This window comes from Nipponia nippon, unplaced genomic scaffold (assembly GCF_047370975.1).
Source record: "Nipponia nippon isolate SJK-2023a ecotype South Korea unplaced genomic scaffold, ASM4737097v1 scaffold_3, whole genome shotgun sequence".
Taxonomy (NCBI): domain Eukaryota; kingdom Metazoa; phylum Chordata; class Aves; order Pelecaniformes; family Threskiornithidae; genus Nipponia; species Nipponia nippon.
The window spans coordinates 77,082,022-77,097,166 of NW_028262347.1; the positions used below are offsets into that span (position 1 = coordinate 77,082,022).

At 41.6% G+C, this 15,145-nt stretch overlaps 1 protein-coding gene across 5 annotated transcripts in view; it reads left to right on the forward strand.

Moving 5' to 3' along the window:
* The window catches only part of MPPED1 (metallophosphoesterase domain containing 1), a 68,544-nt gene that overhangs the window by 24,280 nt on the left and 29,119 nt on the right, over positions 1-15,145 (forward strand). For all 5 annotated transcript variants that reach the window (XM_087767414.1, XM_087767415.1, XM_087767418.1 and 2 more), the window contains exon 4: positions 14,772-14,997. In XM_087767414.1, the coding sequence (XP_087623540.1) occupies positions 14,772-14,997 (226 nt within the window). The remainder of the gene's footprint in view (positions 1-14,771; positions 14,998-15,145) is intronic.

Sequence of the window (15,145 nt, forward strand, 5' to 3'; positions counted from 1 at the left end):
TCCTGAATGGTAATATCTAGTTCAGAATCCATCAGTGTGTATCTATAGTTGGTATATTTTTTCCAGCACTTGAATTGTTCTGCATAAATTTATATTCAGTTTTGTCTGTCCTCTTATTGCCCAGTCATGCAGTATCATGATGTACTTTTGCAAGTCAGATTTCTATTTTGCTACCCTTATTCGGGGTAGCTTAGAAAAAGAAGGGAAAAAGGGATGAATAGTCAGTTTACAAAACTTGCCAATGGTGCCAACCTGGTCATTTCCCTCCCTTCTTTTCCCAAATTGGCCTTTCTCCTGTTTTTATATTTAGTCTTTTCCTTTTTTTACCTAGTTTCTTCTCTGACTGTATTTTTCTTCCAAATGTGAAAATCCAATTTTGGACAATCAGGAAAAATGAAGTACAAAATACGTATTACAGTAGGGGCAGACGGAATGCCATGAGGCCAGTGAAAGTTTCTAATGACAATATAAGGATGCATGGTATGACAGCTTTGGACATATGCTAATTTTCCACTAGGTCCAGGAGATTTTAATGACATCACTTTAAACAGCCAAAAAATAATTTGGTGGAATTGTTTCTGAATGCATGGACCTGTTAGAGCAGGTCCAGAGGAGGGCCACAAAAATGATCAGCAGGATGGAACACCTCTCCTGTGAAGAAAGGCTGAGAGAGTTGGGGTTGTTCAGCCTGGAGAAGAGAAGGCTCCGGGGAGACCTTATTGCAGCCTTTCAGTATATAAAAGGGGGTTATAAGAAAGATGAAGTAAGACTTTTTACCAGGGCCTGTAGCAACAGGACAAGGGGCAACGGTTTTAAATTGAAAGAGGGTAGATTTAGATTGGCTATATGGAAATAATTTTTTACAATGAGGGTGGTGAGACATGGAACAGGTTACCTAGAGAGGTTGTGGATGTCCCATCATTGAAAATGTTCAAAGTCAGGTTGGATGCGGCTTTGAGCAACCTGATCTAGTGAAAAATGTCCCTGTCCATGGCAGGGGAGTTGGACTAGATCATCTTTAAAGGTCCCTTCCAACCCAAACCATTCTATGATTCTGTGTAATCAAGGCTAGATAAGGTAGATTATACCATAAGATAATCAAGCTCACTATGCACTGTAGCTATCCTTGTACTCAGCTTTTTCATTATTTTTGTTTCTGTTATTTATTCCCTACCTGCATATAAATCAAATGTCTTGTAGGACAAATACAAAGACACATGTCCTGCTTTAGTGGGCTCATCAAATAATGACTCCAAAGCCATGTCTATTTTTTATCTCCCATATTGTTGGCACTGGAAATTGCCTGCTTGGCTCAGTTGCTCTTGTAATTCCCCTTGCTCAGGTCTGTAATATCATTTCCAAATTGTGTATGCTCCAGGACCCACTGTCACTTTGAGCTTGTGGGTTACTTTCCTGGAAATTTAACTAAATAGCCAATCTGTGGTATAAGCTGCAACACATACTTCCTTATTCTTTCTGAGAATTCTCTTCTGTGGATGGATTGGAAAGATTACTTAAAATAACACATTTTATAATATCCATTGTTTCAGTGTGTTTACTTGAGATTTTCCAATGTCAAAGACAGCCTTCCTATTTGAAATTCAAGTTCAAGCTAAATTTGAAATAAAAAAATAGAAGGTGGCTTTGCATTGTAGTGAAAAACAATAATTAGCTCTTCAGAGTATTTTCCTGAAAATGTTGATCTTACTTGCATATCGTACACGCACAAAAAAAATGGATTATTTGACATGCACTTCAGGAATTGACCTGGGCAGATTCAGCTCAAAGGGTAATATTTTTATTTCAGTCTAAAATGTATTTTAGAGTGAAAGTGCCTTCCCAGCTATAGTAACGAGCACTTCCAGAATTAGCTGCTTCTAGTATTAGACTGTAGAACAAAATCAGCTAAATTTGGTCAATAAACATCATCCCTACTTTTAAGTTCTTGATAAAAAATAAAAGATCTTCAGAAAAGCCTGAAACACTAGGCTTAGCTTTACTTTTGCTTTACTGTTCAATCTTGCAAAATGATGGTCGTTATTTTTCTTCCTCTCTTAACAGGTATTCTATATTTTTAGGTTCAATAATACTCACATTTAAAACAGATTAAAATTGTGTTGAAGAAGAAAGAAAATCAGCTTCAGAGCAGCAAAAGAAATTAGAATTTATAAATTGTAGTCATGCCATTTTGACCATCGGTAATTACACTATTTTTATGTTAATGTAGAAACCCCTTGAAAGAAGTATTTAAGCACTAATTATCTATTTACAAAAGAATGGCTTTGGAAATGCAGTGAAAAACATTGAGCTGTGTAGGGATTTAGAACAGATGTCATTTTTAAAAGACTGGGCATACTAAAAAAAAGTATTGGTTTTTATTGCATTTCTTAAATGTGTGATGGCTCAGATCTGTTTGTACATCTAAGGCTCAGACAGTGCAGCACAGAAAAGTGCACACTCTTCCAGTATTTCTCCAGTTCTGGGGAGTTAGTATGTCCTGAAGACTTCTGGACGTTAAACCGGCTGCCGGGAGTCTCGGGGAATATTTAAGCTACCTCCCTATATTGGGAAGATGACCCAGAACAACTGTTTTCCAGGTATACCTACCTTCCATGCTAGAAGCTCTAGCAGTGGTAGGTGCTAAAAGATTTTTCCTTCATTCCCTCCTTCCAAACACACGTATGCTTTTGGGGGATTTCTTCCACTTTGTACTAATACTGAGGTTGCTTCTTTCCACTGATGGAGTGGGAAGTAGCCAAACTTCAAGATTGCCAGTCTCTGGGATGACTCACCTAAAAATGTCCTGTGAATTTCTTAAATATTGAGATCCCTGACCCCCAAAATAAGCAAGTGAGTAAAAATACCCAGTCTTATTCCAGACTAGCAGACAAGTGTAGCTTTAGGAAGGCAGTGCGGCCCAGAAGTGTGGCGAGCAACCAGGGAACGGTAGGATCTGGAATACGATTCTGTGAACTGTCATTGCCTCTGGCGGAGATATTTGAAAGAGGCTAAGGAAGATAGGCAACCGAATTCTAGTTAGTCCTCTTCAGATTTGACAGCCTCTGTATTGTTTCCCCTTGTAAAATTGTGAAAATGATGCTTGATCCACCTACCACATAAATGTGTTGGAGGATTAATGATTCTCAGTACAGCACTTTGAATGCCTATTGCAAAGCACTATACGCAAACATTAAACATTGTTATTAGTGCTGTGCACCTCGTACGGTGACATGACACACAGCTCTTTGTCGTCTTCCCTTCCAGAAGGTGACAACTGGGAGATACTGAAAGCACCTTTGTGGGATCTGAAGATCTGAATAGGAATCTGTATCAGTGTGCAGAGAGACCTATGTAGGAAGTCTGAAGTATTTTTTAATTGTTACTTTCTAACACAGTTCTCCTCTATCTCCTTTGCTTTCGTTGTCCCCAGATACATGTTTTAAACCAAAACTAGAGTACTCCAAAGGGCAGAAAAGCTGCTGTAGAAATTTTATCTCCTCAGAAAGGTATTATTTAAGACTATAACTATTCCAGGAAGTAAAAAAGAAAAAAATATTTATGAAAATGGACCCTGTGGCTTATGTGGTTGGGGGTTCTCAAACCATCGGTTGCCATAATCTAAGGGGACATATCAAAGGCACGTTCAGTCTAGACAAACCTTGCAGTCATACAATTTTCTAGGCGTCTGTTACTGACCACTAGTGGACAGAAGGTACAGAGCTACACAATCTTTTGGCGTGACTCACTACAGCTACTCTAATGGCCTAGTTTGCAGCATGCATTGGGTTGGTTCTGCATAATTACAGGGTAATTAAATAAACGAGGGTAAAAGGAAGCCACTTTTCCTTTAGAAGTAATTTTGGCCAATTATTATACATGTGTGTGGGTGTGTATAAAACACAGTATATCAAAGAGCCTAAGTTGGACTATTATCAGGTATTTTTTAGTTTGATTTCCCTTTGTCTATTTTAAGAAATCCTGTTTTGCAAATGTGAGCAGTATTGTATGTGTTTGCTGTTTTAGTGTTTGATATAATTACTGGCTTTTACAATGCAAGAATGTCTAGAGCTAGCAGGTTACAGATGACTTAGGAGGGAGTGTTCATTTACAATGTTATTCCAGATTACGCACCATACAAAAAGTATGTTAATGTGAATTTCCCAGACATCAGCCTCAGTGTTTAAACACAGAACTGTCAAAGAGATGCTAAAAAGCAATCTGAGACAGTTATGCAGTCTTTTTACTATATCGCTCACTGCTGTATTCTAAAAGGTTGAAATGAGAGGGGAAAAGCATTAAGTGGGCACTTATATGATTGTCACTGCTTTTAATGAATACTAAAAATTCTGCTCATTACAATACCAGGAGCGAAGCAAAGCACATCTGCTTGTACAAGTTTGCATTTATCTTGGTGAAGTTGCAAGTTGGTAACAATTGTAAGCTGCAGAGGAGGTCACTGGTTGATAAAGATGCCTAACCCCTTAGTACAAGAGGAGCCTTCAATATAAACATCATGCATTGGCTTTCGAATTATTTGCAGTGTTGATCTAATTTATGGAGAAGACGACTTGCTGATAGAATGGGATGAACCTTTAAGGACACAGAATTCTACTTTGAACAAACTCAGATGCAACGAAATAGCCAACAAAGGCACATTGTTCAGTGCTTTGCATTATGCAGTTTGTGGTTCAAGTAATGGTTCCCCAGCATTTCAAGTTATTTTGTAAAAATTATGTTCACCATAAAAAGGACCTACTGTAGTTTAGAAGTTAAGAATTGCTGTAATAATTTTGTAATTGGTGCATAAACATGCAAAAAATTAGATGTTCAGTTGATTTTCTTAATTAGTAATCTACAGTAATGAAAGGAATAAACAAAGATGTTACTAGCTAAACAATATATATATTCTTATACACGTTATATTACCAGAACTACTATTAGATTCTTATACTAAGTAAACAAAGGCTAAGAGACTTTCTGAGGAGGGCTTGCCATAACTGACAAAACCTCCATATACGTAGTTAAGAAGTTAGTAAGATGATAATACCATCTGGCTATCACAGAAACATGGTGGGATGACTCGCACAACTGCAGTGCTGCAGTGGATGGCTATAAACTCTTTAGAAGGAATAGGCAAGGAAGGAGAGGCAGTGAGGTAACCCTGTACATTAGGGAGTGTTTTGATTGTCTAGAGCTTAATGGTGGTGATGATAGGGTTGAGTGTTTATGGGTAAGAATCATAGGGAAGGCCAACAAGGCAGGTATCATGGTGGGAGTCTGTAATAGACCACTCAACCAGGGTGAAGAGGCAGACGAAATATTCTATAAGCAGCTGGGAGGAGTCTCACAATTGCTAGCCCTTGTTCTTGTGGGGGACTTCAGTTTACCAGATGTCTGCTGGAAATATGATACAGTGGAGAGGAAACAGTCTAGGAGGCTCCTGGAGCATGTGGAAGAGAACTTCCTGACACAGCTGGTGAGGGAGCCAACCAGGGAAGGCACCCGCTGGACCTCTTTTTTGTGAACAGAGAAGGACTGGTGGGTGATGTGACGGTTGGAGGCCGTCTTGGGCATAGCGATCATGAAACGATAGAGTTTCGATTCTTGGAGAAGTAAGAAGGAGAGTAAGCAGAACTGCTGCCTTGGACTTCCGGAGGGCAGACTTTGGCCTGTTCGGGAGCCTGGTTGACAGAGTCCCTTGGGAGGCAGTCCTGAAGGGCAAAGGAGTCTAGGAAGGCTGGGCATTCTTCAAGAAGGAAATCGTAGAGGTGCAGGAGCAAGCCGTCCCCATGTGCTGCAGGGAAGAAGACCAGCCTGGCTGAACAGAGAGCTTTGGCTGGAACTCGTGGGGGGAAAAAAGGAGAGTTTATGACCTTTGGAAGAAGGGGCAGGCAACTCAGGAAGACTACAAGGATGTCGTGAGGTTATGCAGGGAGAAAATTAGAAGGGCCAAAGCCCAACTAGAACTTAATCTGGCTACTGCCGTAAAAGACAATAAAAAATGTTTCTACAAATACATTAGCAATAAAAAGAGGGCTACAGAGAATCTCCACCCTTTATTGGATGCAGGGGGAAACATAGTGACAGAGGACGAGGAAAAGGCTGAGGTACTTAATGCCTTCTTTGCCTCAGTCTCTAATAGTGAGACCAGTTGTTCTCCAGGTACTGAGCCCCCTGAGCTGGAAGACAGGGACAGGGAGCAGAATGAAGCCGCCATAATCCAAGGGGAAATGGTCAGTGACCTGCTACACCACTTAGACACACACAAGTCTATGGGGCCGGATGGGATCCACTCAAGCGTACTGAGGGAGCTGGCGGAGGTACTCACCAAGCCGCTTTCCATCCTCTATCAGCAATCCTGGCTAACCGGGGCGGTCTCAGTTGGCTGGATGTTAGCAAATGTGATGCCCATCTACAAGAAGGGAAGGAAGGAGGATCTGGGGAACTACAGGCCTGTCAGCCTGACCTCGGTGCCGGGGAAGGTTATGAAGCAGATCATCTTGAGTGCCATCATGCAGCACGTACAGGACAACCAGGGGATCAGGTCTGGTCAGCATTGATTTATGAAAGGCAGGTCCTGCTTGACTAACCTGATCTCCTTCTATGACAAGGTGACCCGCTTAGTGGATGAGGGAAGGGCTGCGGATGTTGTCTATCTGGAGTTTAGTAAAGCCTTTGACACCATTTCCTACAGCATTCTCCTGGAGAAACTGGCTGCTCATGGCTTGGATATGTGCACTCTATGCTGGGTAAAAAACTGTCTGGATGGCTGGGCCCAAAGAGTGGTGGTGAATGGAGTTAAATCCAGTTGGCGGCCGGTCACGAGTGGTGTTCCCCAGGGTTCACTATTGGGGCCGGTCCTGTTTAATATCTTTATCAATGATCTGGGCAAGAGGATCAAGTTCACCCTCAGTAAGTTTGCAGATGACACCAAGTTGGCCAGGAGTGTTGATCCGCTGGAGGGTAGGAAGGCCCTACAGAGGGATCTGGACAGTCTGGATCAATGGGCCGAGGCCAACTGTATGAGGTTCAACAAGGCTCAGTGCCAGGTCCTGCACTTGGGTCACAACAACCCCATGCAATGCTACAGGCTTGGGGAAGAGAGGCTGGAGAGCTGCCTGGCAGAAAAGGACCTGGGGGTGTTGGTTGACAGCTGGCTGAATATGAGTCGGCAGTGTGCCCAGGTGGCCAAGAAGGCCAATAGTATCCTGGCTTGTATCAGGAATAGTGTGGCCAGCAGGACCAGGGAGGTGATAGTGCCCCTGTACTCAGCGCTGGCGAGGCTGCACCCCGAATACTGTGTTCAGTTTTGGGCCTCTCACTACAAGAAGGACATCGAGGTGCTGGAGTGTCCAGAGGAGGGCAATGAAGTTGGTGAAGGGTCTAGAGCACAAGTCTTATGAGGAGCGGCTGAGGGAGCTGGGGTTGTTTAGTCTGGAGAAGAGGAGGCTGAGGGGAGACCTTACTGCTCTCTACAACTACCTGAAAGGAGGTTGTAGTGAGGAGGGAGTTGGTCTCTTCTCCCAAGTAGCAAGGGATAGGACGAGAGGAAATGGCCTCAGGTTGCACCAGAGGAGGTTTAGGTTGGATATTAGGAAAAACTTCTTCACCGAAAGGGTAGTCAGGCATTGGAACAGGCTGCCCAGGGCAGTGGTTGAGTCCCCATCCCTGGAGGTATTTAAAAGACGCGTAGATGTGGTGCTTAGGGACATGGTTTAGTGGTGGACTTAGCAGTGTTAGGTTAACAGTTGGACTTGATGATCTTAAAGGTCCTTTCCAACCTAAATGATTCTATGATTCTATTCTATGATTCTGTAAGGTAAATATGATATCCCAGGCTTTTTGACAGTAAAATAATCGCAAAGAATAATAATTGATTTAGGAAATTTAGGGCAGATTTTTTTGTGTGATGAGTTGTTCTGGGAGCAGAACCTCTGCTGCCCGACTTCTTGGATTTTGTCTTGTAGACCTTCTGTGGGTTCTTAGGTGTCTCATTCCTTTGAACTCTCTCCTTCAGACTGGGCATAAGTCTTCTTAGACACTTACTTTCAGGAGACTCAAGGGAACATAATTATCTTTGAGGCCTTTACTCCTCTGCTGAATATAGTAAATGACTTTTGAATTTGTTGGGCATTTTCAGAGGGGTATTGAGAGACAAGCATACAGAAGTCTAAAGCATTGTACTTCTACAAGTTTTGTTTCTGTAAGAAAAAGCTAAAACTGCTAAATTAAATGCAAGATTATGTGTCTCCAGCATTTTTCTGCATATGTGGGAGATTACAAAAAGGAAAGGAGAGGGAAAAATGAGGCAGGAAAGACGAAGAACCATGTAGCAGAGAAGAAGGAAAAGGGAGAGAAAAAACTCTCATCCCGTGTTAAGATAGAGGCTGAAAGAGGAGATGGTGGCTTGGAGCCCCATTCCAAATTGGCAGAAGGCAAAAGTTGGATATGGCCTGAAAGAAAGCCCTGAAGCCCAGGACTGAATTGGAGCCAGTGTGGTTCTGACAGAATTTTGATGGGTAAACATTTCTGTTGATTCCAAATTCAAATAGGATGAAGTGGCTAGAGGTTGATTATGGAGGAAAATAATTTCTTGCAAGTTAGACAAGGGAGGAAAAAAACCCTTATTTTAGAAAAAAATCTGAAATTTTGCTTAGAAATGAAATCTTTATTCACCCCAAAATATTTTAAACTGACATTTTGCTTCATTTTGTTTCCTTGGCAATGTCAGAATCACTACACGAATTTCCAAATATATCCCATTCCATCCAAGTGGTATTCTAATAATTTTAATACAGAAAACTGTTCAGGTAAAATTTTTCCAAGCAATTGTAATTGTAGTTCATCTCCAGGTTATAGGGATATTTTAGCAGAAGCTTCTCAGGTGCCAAGAACAGTGGGATCCCTGGTCCCACTTGTCTTGTTTTGGCTAGTCAAAATAAGAGATCAGAAAAAAAATGTAGCTTTCCCCCAAATTCATAACTTTTCCTTTTTTTTTGTTTTGAAAATACGTTTTTGACTCCTATAGCATATGTTCTTGCATGTGTTTCTTGGCACTCCTGAAGGGCAGATCTATTTCTTACATGCTTGCTGCCTTAATTTTACTGGGGAATGATTTTTGTCCTGGATATGTGTGCAGAATTCCTGTGACAGCCATAAATTTTCTTTAATATCTTTGTATACATAGAGCTTCTGTATTAATACCAAGTTTGTTACCTGCCCACCAGCAAAGCCATATGCTAGCATCAAATGTTAATTGGCTATCAGTTGGGTATTTAGTCCTACTCATCTGCTAAATGGATAGTACGAGAAACTTATACCAAAGTTAATGGAACATACTCTTTAGTCCTGTTGAATTGCTTCGCTACCATAGATTTGTTCCATTAGAATCAGAACACGAAATGAGTTTTTAATTTCTTTCAGCGTTACAGGCTCTTTAAATTTCTTGTTTGTTTTCCAGTGTAGACTTACAGAAACCTAGAATCACACAGGATGGAGGGGACCTCTGGAGGTCATTGAGTCCAACCTCCTGTTCAAAGCAGGCCTAGTTACAGCAGGCTGCTCAGAACCTTGTCCAGCTGAATTTTGAGTATCTTCAAGGGCAGAGATTTCACAGCTGCTCTGGGCATGTATTCTACTTTTTGACCATCTCATGGTAAAATTCTTTCCTTATACCATGTTCCCACTTGTATCTGTTGCCTCTTGTTGTATCTGTGTGCACGTCTGAAAAGAACCTAGCTCTGCCTTGCCTTTATCCTGAGATCAGGTAGTTGCAGACAGCAGTAAGGTCTTCCCTTGATCTTCTCTAGGCTGAACAGACTCAGATCTCAGCCTCTCCCTGTATGCCACGTTCCCCAACCATCTTGGCAGCCCTCCACTGGACTTGCTTCAGTTTGTCAGTAGTTTTTCTTTTACTGAGGAAGCCAGAACTGGACACCACACTCCAGATGTGGTCTCTGAATTGCTAGATAGAAAGAAAGATCACTCCCTTTGTTCAGCTGGTTTCATTGTTACTAATACAGGCCAGGATGTGGTTGGCTGTCTTTGCCACAAAGACACACTGCTGAGTCATTGTTGAATGAAGTTACTCAATCCTAGGTGCAGGACTTTGCATTTGCTTTTGATGAAGTTTATGAGGTTCCTGACAGCCTGTTTTTCCAGCCTTTGGAGGTTCTTCTGAATAGCAGACGTGCCTTCCAGAGTGGATTGGCAGATCCCCACCCCTAATTTGGTGTTGTCTGCAAACTTGCTGAAAGTGCACTCCATTAGATCATCCAGGCTATTAGTAAAGAAGGGAAGCAGTATTGGCGCCAACATCACTAGCTGAGGGATACCTCTAGTGACTGACTGCCAGATGGACTTTGTACCACTGATTACACCCTTTGCGCCCAGTATTCCAGGTGGTACTCGACCCACCTTATCATCCATGCTTATCTCACCAATTTGGCTATATGGATGCTATGGGAGATTGTGTCAAAGGCTAAAATCAAGGCAAACAACATCCAGTGCTCTCCCTTATCACAGAGCCAGTCATCTCCTCATAGAAGGCAATTGCGTTAGGTATGATTTACCCATGTTAAATTGATGATGGCTGTTCCCAATCACTTTCCTGGCCTTCACGTGCTTGGAAAATTACTTTGTGGGGTATTTGTTCCATAATTTTCCCAGGTCTGATGTAAGGCTTGATGGCCTGTAGTTCCCCAGATTCCCCTTCTTGCCTTTCTTGAAGATGGGTGGGACATTTGCCTTTTTCCAGCCATTGAGAACTTCTCCAATCCCCTTGACTTTTCAAAGGTGGTAGACTTGTGATAGACACGTGATAGGCCTGTGTCCATCCATTGCAGCACTCCAGTCAGGTGAGCTATCCCACCACATCTCCATAATCTCAGAGATGTCACAGCTCTCCACTGCGCATGGACTTCTTCCTTGTGGTTGCATCCCAGGCTGTGTGGGTGTGCATACAGGTACCTGAAAGGAATCCCAGTGAGGCTGCTTTTACAAGGGTAATGCAAGAGCCTTCGCCATCCTGTTGTCCCCCAGCTGCTTCCTCACTGCCTCCATGCCTTCACTTCTCTTCACAGCATGACAACCCTCCCCCAACACACCTAATTTAAAACTCTTCCCACTGTATTAGTGAACCTGTTGGCAAAGACGCTCTTGCCTCAGTTTGCCAGGGGAATGCCATCCCTGCACAGCAGTCCTTGTTCTTCAAAAAGGGTCCTGTGGTCATAGAAGCTGGAGCCCTGCTTGCAGCACCAGCCACGCAGCATCGTGTTGACTGTGGGATGCATCCACTCCCACCTGCGCAGTGAGCCTCCTCACTGGGAGGACTGAGAAGGTACCACCAGGGCCGCATACCCGTCGCTGTTATCTCAGGGCTGTCAGTCACCCTTGGTAAGCTCAGGGTTGCTCGGATGGTACCATTGGTGCCTACACGGGTAAGCAGTCTGGGAACTTAATGTTTAGCATATGGCTATTTTGAAAAAAAAAAAGAAGAAAAAAAAGGAAAACAGCTTAGCAAATGAAAATGTTAGCCGGTGCCTTTACTAGGCTTGTTTTCATGGAGTTCGTAAATGGAAGACAAAAGGAACCCAGTGCAATGGGTACGTTGTGGCCACTGCTGTCTTCGGTAGGAATCTTTCTTAGCAAAATGCAGTTTTTACAAGAAGCCATGAAAACCTGCATGAGTGGGAATTCAACATTCTCAGCTCATTTTGTTTACCAAGGGACAGGAAATGTGCCTGATGTCTTTTTTGCCCCGCTTGTCATTAGCACTCACTAGCAGGTGTGGGAATAAACTCATCAACCTGGAAGTGTTCGAATTATCTCTGGTCAAGAGTTGGTGGCACAAAAAATAATAGATGGAAAAGTGGTTGTTCTAAAGCTATAGACACATATAGAAACACAGCCATACAACAGCTATTTGGCTGTGTGCTCTTGGGGAGGTCTTGGTCCTAGCCAGGGACCAAGCCAAGGCTACAGGTTGTGCATTAGTCTGTGCTACGGATGGAAATCCATGTATTTGTGTTGGGAGGACATAACAGAATAAGAAAATACAGAATAATTCAAATAACATATAAAAAGGAAAAGTAAGAAGTTGTAGGTCAGAAGTAGGAAAGAGTTGCTGCTTTGAGGTAATTTTTAGGTAAATCTTGATCAAATATTGCTAATGTTTGGTGGATCTTAATGCTATAAAAGGCACTTGAAACATTCAACATTTCTTAGGATTGTGCTGACACACCATGTTGGACAGTGGTTCTGCTGCAGTAAGGTGGTGTTGGTCCCTCTGAGGTCAGTGGTAGGAGGACCATGCCTTTAGTGCAAAGAGATGTTGAGCATTCAGCGTTGACTTCTGCATGTGGACTAGAGTGAGCACTGGTAAATATGGAAGCAGGGAAGATGGGAAATGGGTAATCAATATTGTGGTCTGATAGCTGAAGGTCTTCATCTGCAGCTGCTCAACTGGTGTCTTTTACACACATAGTTCATGACAGCGGTGTCCAGCCAAGAACAAGGTTTCAAAGATTTATACCTAACTTTGACTTTGCACTTTGAAAGCACTTGGAGTAAAAAGTGAAGCACGTTCATAAATCTTCTAAGGAACAAAGTTTAAACAAAATATTGTTGAATTTATGTGCAAGCAGTAAAAAAATACCCATGTTGGACAAAAAATTAAGATTTAAAGGTAGACAAAAAATTAAGATTTAAAGGGTAAAGAAGGCTTGTGGAGACAAAGAGAGGGAAATAGGTTTAGCAAGTTGCCGCCTGCTATGGAATGAAAGGAAAAAAACCTGAGCTGCAAACTCATCAAAACCACAGTTGTTAATTGAAAAGCTGACAGACCTCTAACTACAGCAGCGCTTCTGGCCGACACTATAATAAATGTAACTGTACATTTAGAGTAATTTGCTAATTTGCCTAAGTAACACCCACAGACAGCAACATGACATAAATACATTAGTGGAAGCAACAACTATAACCAGCTCGTACAGGTTCTTGGCTGCTAGATGGATGGATCAGATGAGCTGGAAAAGATTTACAAAACAGAATAGAAATGGAATTGTTAACAATATTGCGGCATACAGGATTTCTTTATTTTCCTGTTTCCCAAGAATGTTTTAAGGCCTGTAGGTGCCCATATATATTGTAGCATGTAAGTAACATTTTCAACTTGTGTGTGTCTATGTGTGCACACACCCGGAAAACTTTTAGAGATGGAGTACACATCTGCAAAATGCTAAGCATTTCAGCAGCAAAAATGACAAAATTTACATCTCCAGTTGTCTTTCAGGTAAATAATTGAATCTCCAACATTCAACATGTAATTATAAATATCTGAAAAGAGTTTCTGTTAATAAATATTCTAAAGGCACATGTGTATTGGGTCCACAGGAAAGACTGGAACCTATACAATGAATTTTCCTAATACAGGTGTTACATGTGTCTGAAACTTATACTTTGGAGTTGCCCAGATGTTTTCATTTGGCAAATAATAAGTTCAGCCATGCAGCATCTCCTCTGGGCTAGCACTGTTCTCTGTCTTCTCTTTCCGTAACTCTGAATCGCACTGTTGCGTTTTATTCTTAAGTCCTACTCATGCCAACTTTTGCCACTGCATTTTGCACTGGTGTTTTACATTCTCTAAATATCCTATCTCTAGGTTAGGCTTGGGGTCGTGACTAAAGGTTACTATGTTATCAACAATACATTTTTAAAATAAAAAATGACAAGATTGCTGCTATGCAAGGTGGGTCTCATTTTCAATAAAATATTTCTTTCTGCTCCCAGTCTCCTGTTCTGACTGTCTTCATCCTGATGCAAATTAATAGTGCTAATGAATGCAGCTCTACACAGTTTCTGTCTTTGTTTCCTCTCAAATATACTTAGAAGGTTTCTGTTGAGCTTTTTGAGACAGGTGATGCCTGCTCTCAAGGGCAGAATCCAGTTGATATAACCAAATGTGGAGTGAGGTGGAAAGTTTCTGTTGCAGTTCTTCTTCTCAGGAAGAACCCATTTGTGTGGGCATATATATTCTTGCCTTCAGCAGGAGGTTGTTGTAAGGTTTTTCACTAAGTATGAGTTGTAAAATATTCTTGAGCGTGAGTCACTTTAAATTATAGTCCATGGATCTAAGGAAGTCACTGAGAAAATGGAGCAGGAAAAAACATGGGATAGAGGCAAACTGCAAGACTTCTCTGTGGGATGTGGAGTTTTGACAGCTAAACCCAATCTCTGTCTTGCTTGAAGGCTTGATCTTAATGTCAGGGCAAAGAGGGCAGCAGACCCCTCTGGCTGACCCAAGTTCTGACTCTCTAAGACCTCCTTAGTACAAGCTGATAAAGACCACAGCTCTGGGAGAAGAGAGCTGACATTATTTTATGAAGCGTTACGGCCGATCTTCTTTGAACCCTAATTTCTGTCAGAGAGTTATCATCACTGTCACAGTAAGTGATACTTGCAGCACAAATGGCAATTAACTAGAAGTAAATAGTAGAGCAGAAGTCTGCAGACTGGTTTTCAAGGTTGATGAGTTGAAAGTAGTTTCAACACATTAATGCTAAGCGTGCTAAATCATAGGGTGCCCTGAAAAAGACAGTAATGTCATTTACCCAAAATCACCAGGAATTACAGTAACACGTAGTAGGGATATGCTCAATTGTTTCAAATATGTGAACATATTATAGGAATCAAAAACAGTTTGTGAGTCTGTCTGTTTTCTTTTATCAGATTTTCCATAAAACAAGTAATTTGTTTGTTTTTCACTGTTTTAGGTAGCCTGCCCTATGAATACAAGATTGTGATAGCAGGAAATCATGAATTGACCTTTGACCAGGAATTCATGGCTGACTTAATCAAGCAGGACTTTTACTATTTCCCCTCTGTTTCTAAGCTGAAGCCAGAGAGCTATGAAAATGTACAGTCTCTTCTAACAAACTGCATCTATCTTCAAGACTCTGAAGTGACGGTGAGGGGATTCAGAATATATGGCTCCCCTTGGTAAGCAGGTTTTTAAGCATACATAAAAAAATATTGTTGATTGCTATCACATCAGCCATTTTGTATGCATCAGCTATATTTGAATTGCTGTGTTAGGAAGAAAAGTAATACTCAGTTTGATAAAAGTTTTTATATTTTCTTGTAATGA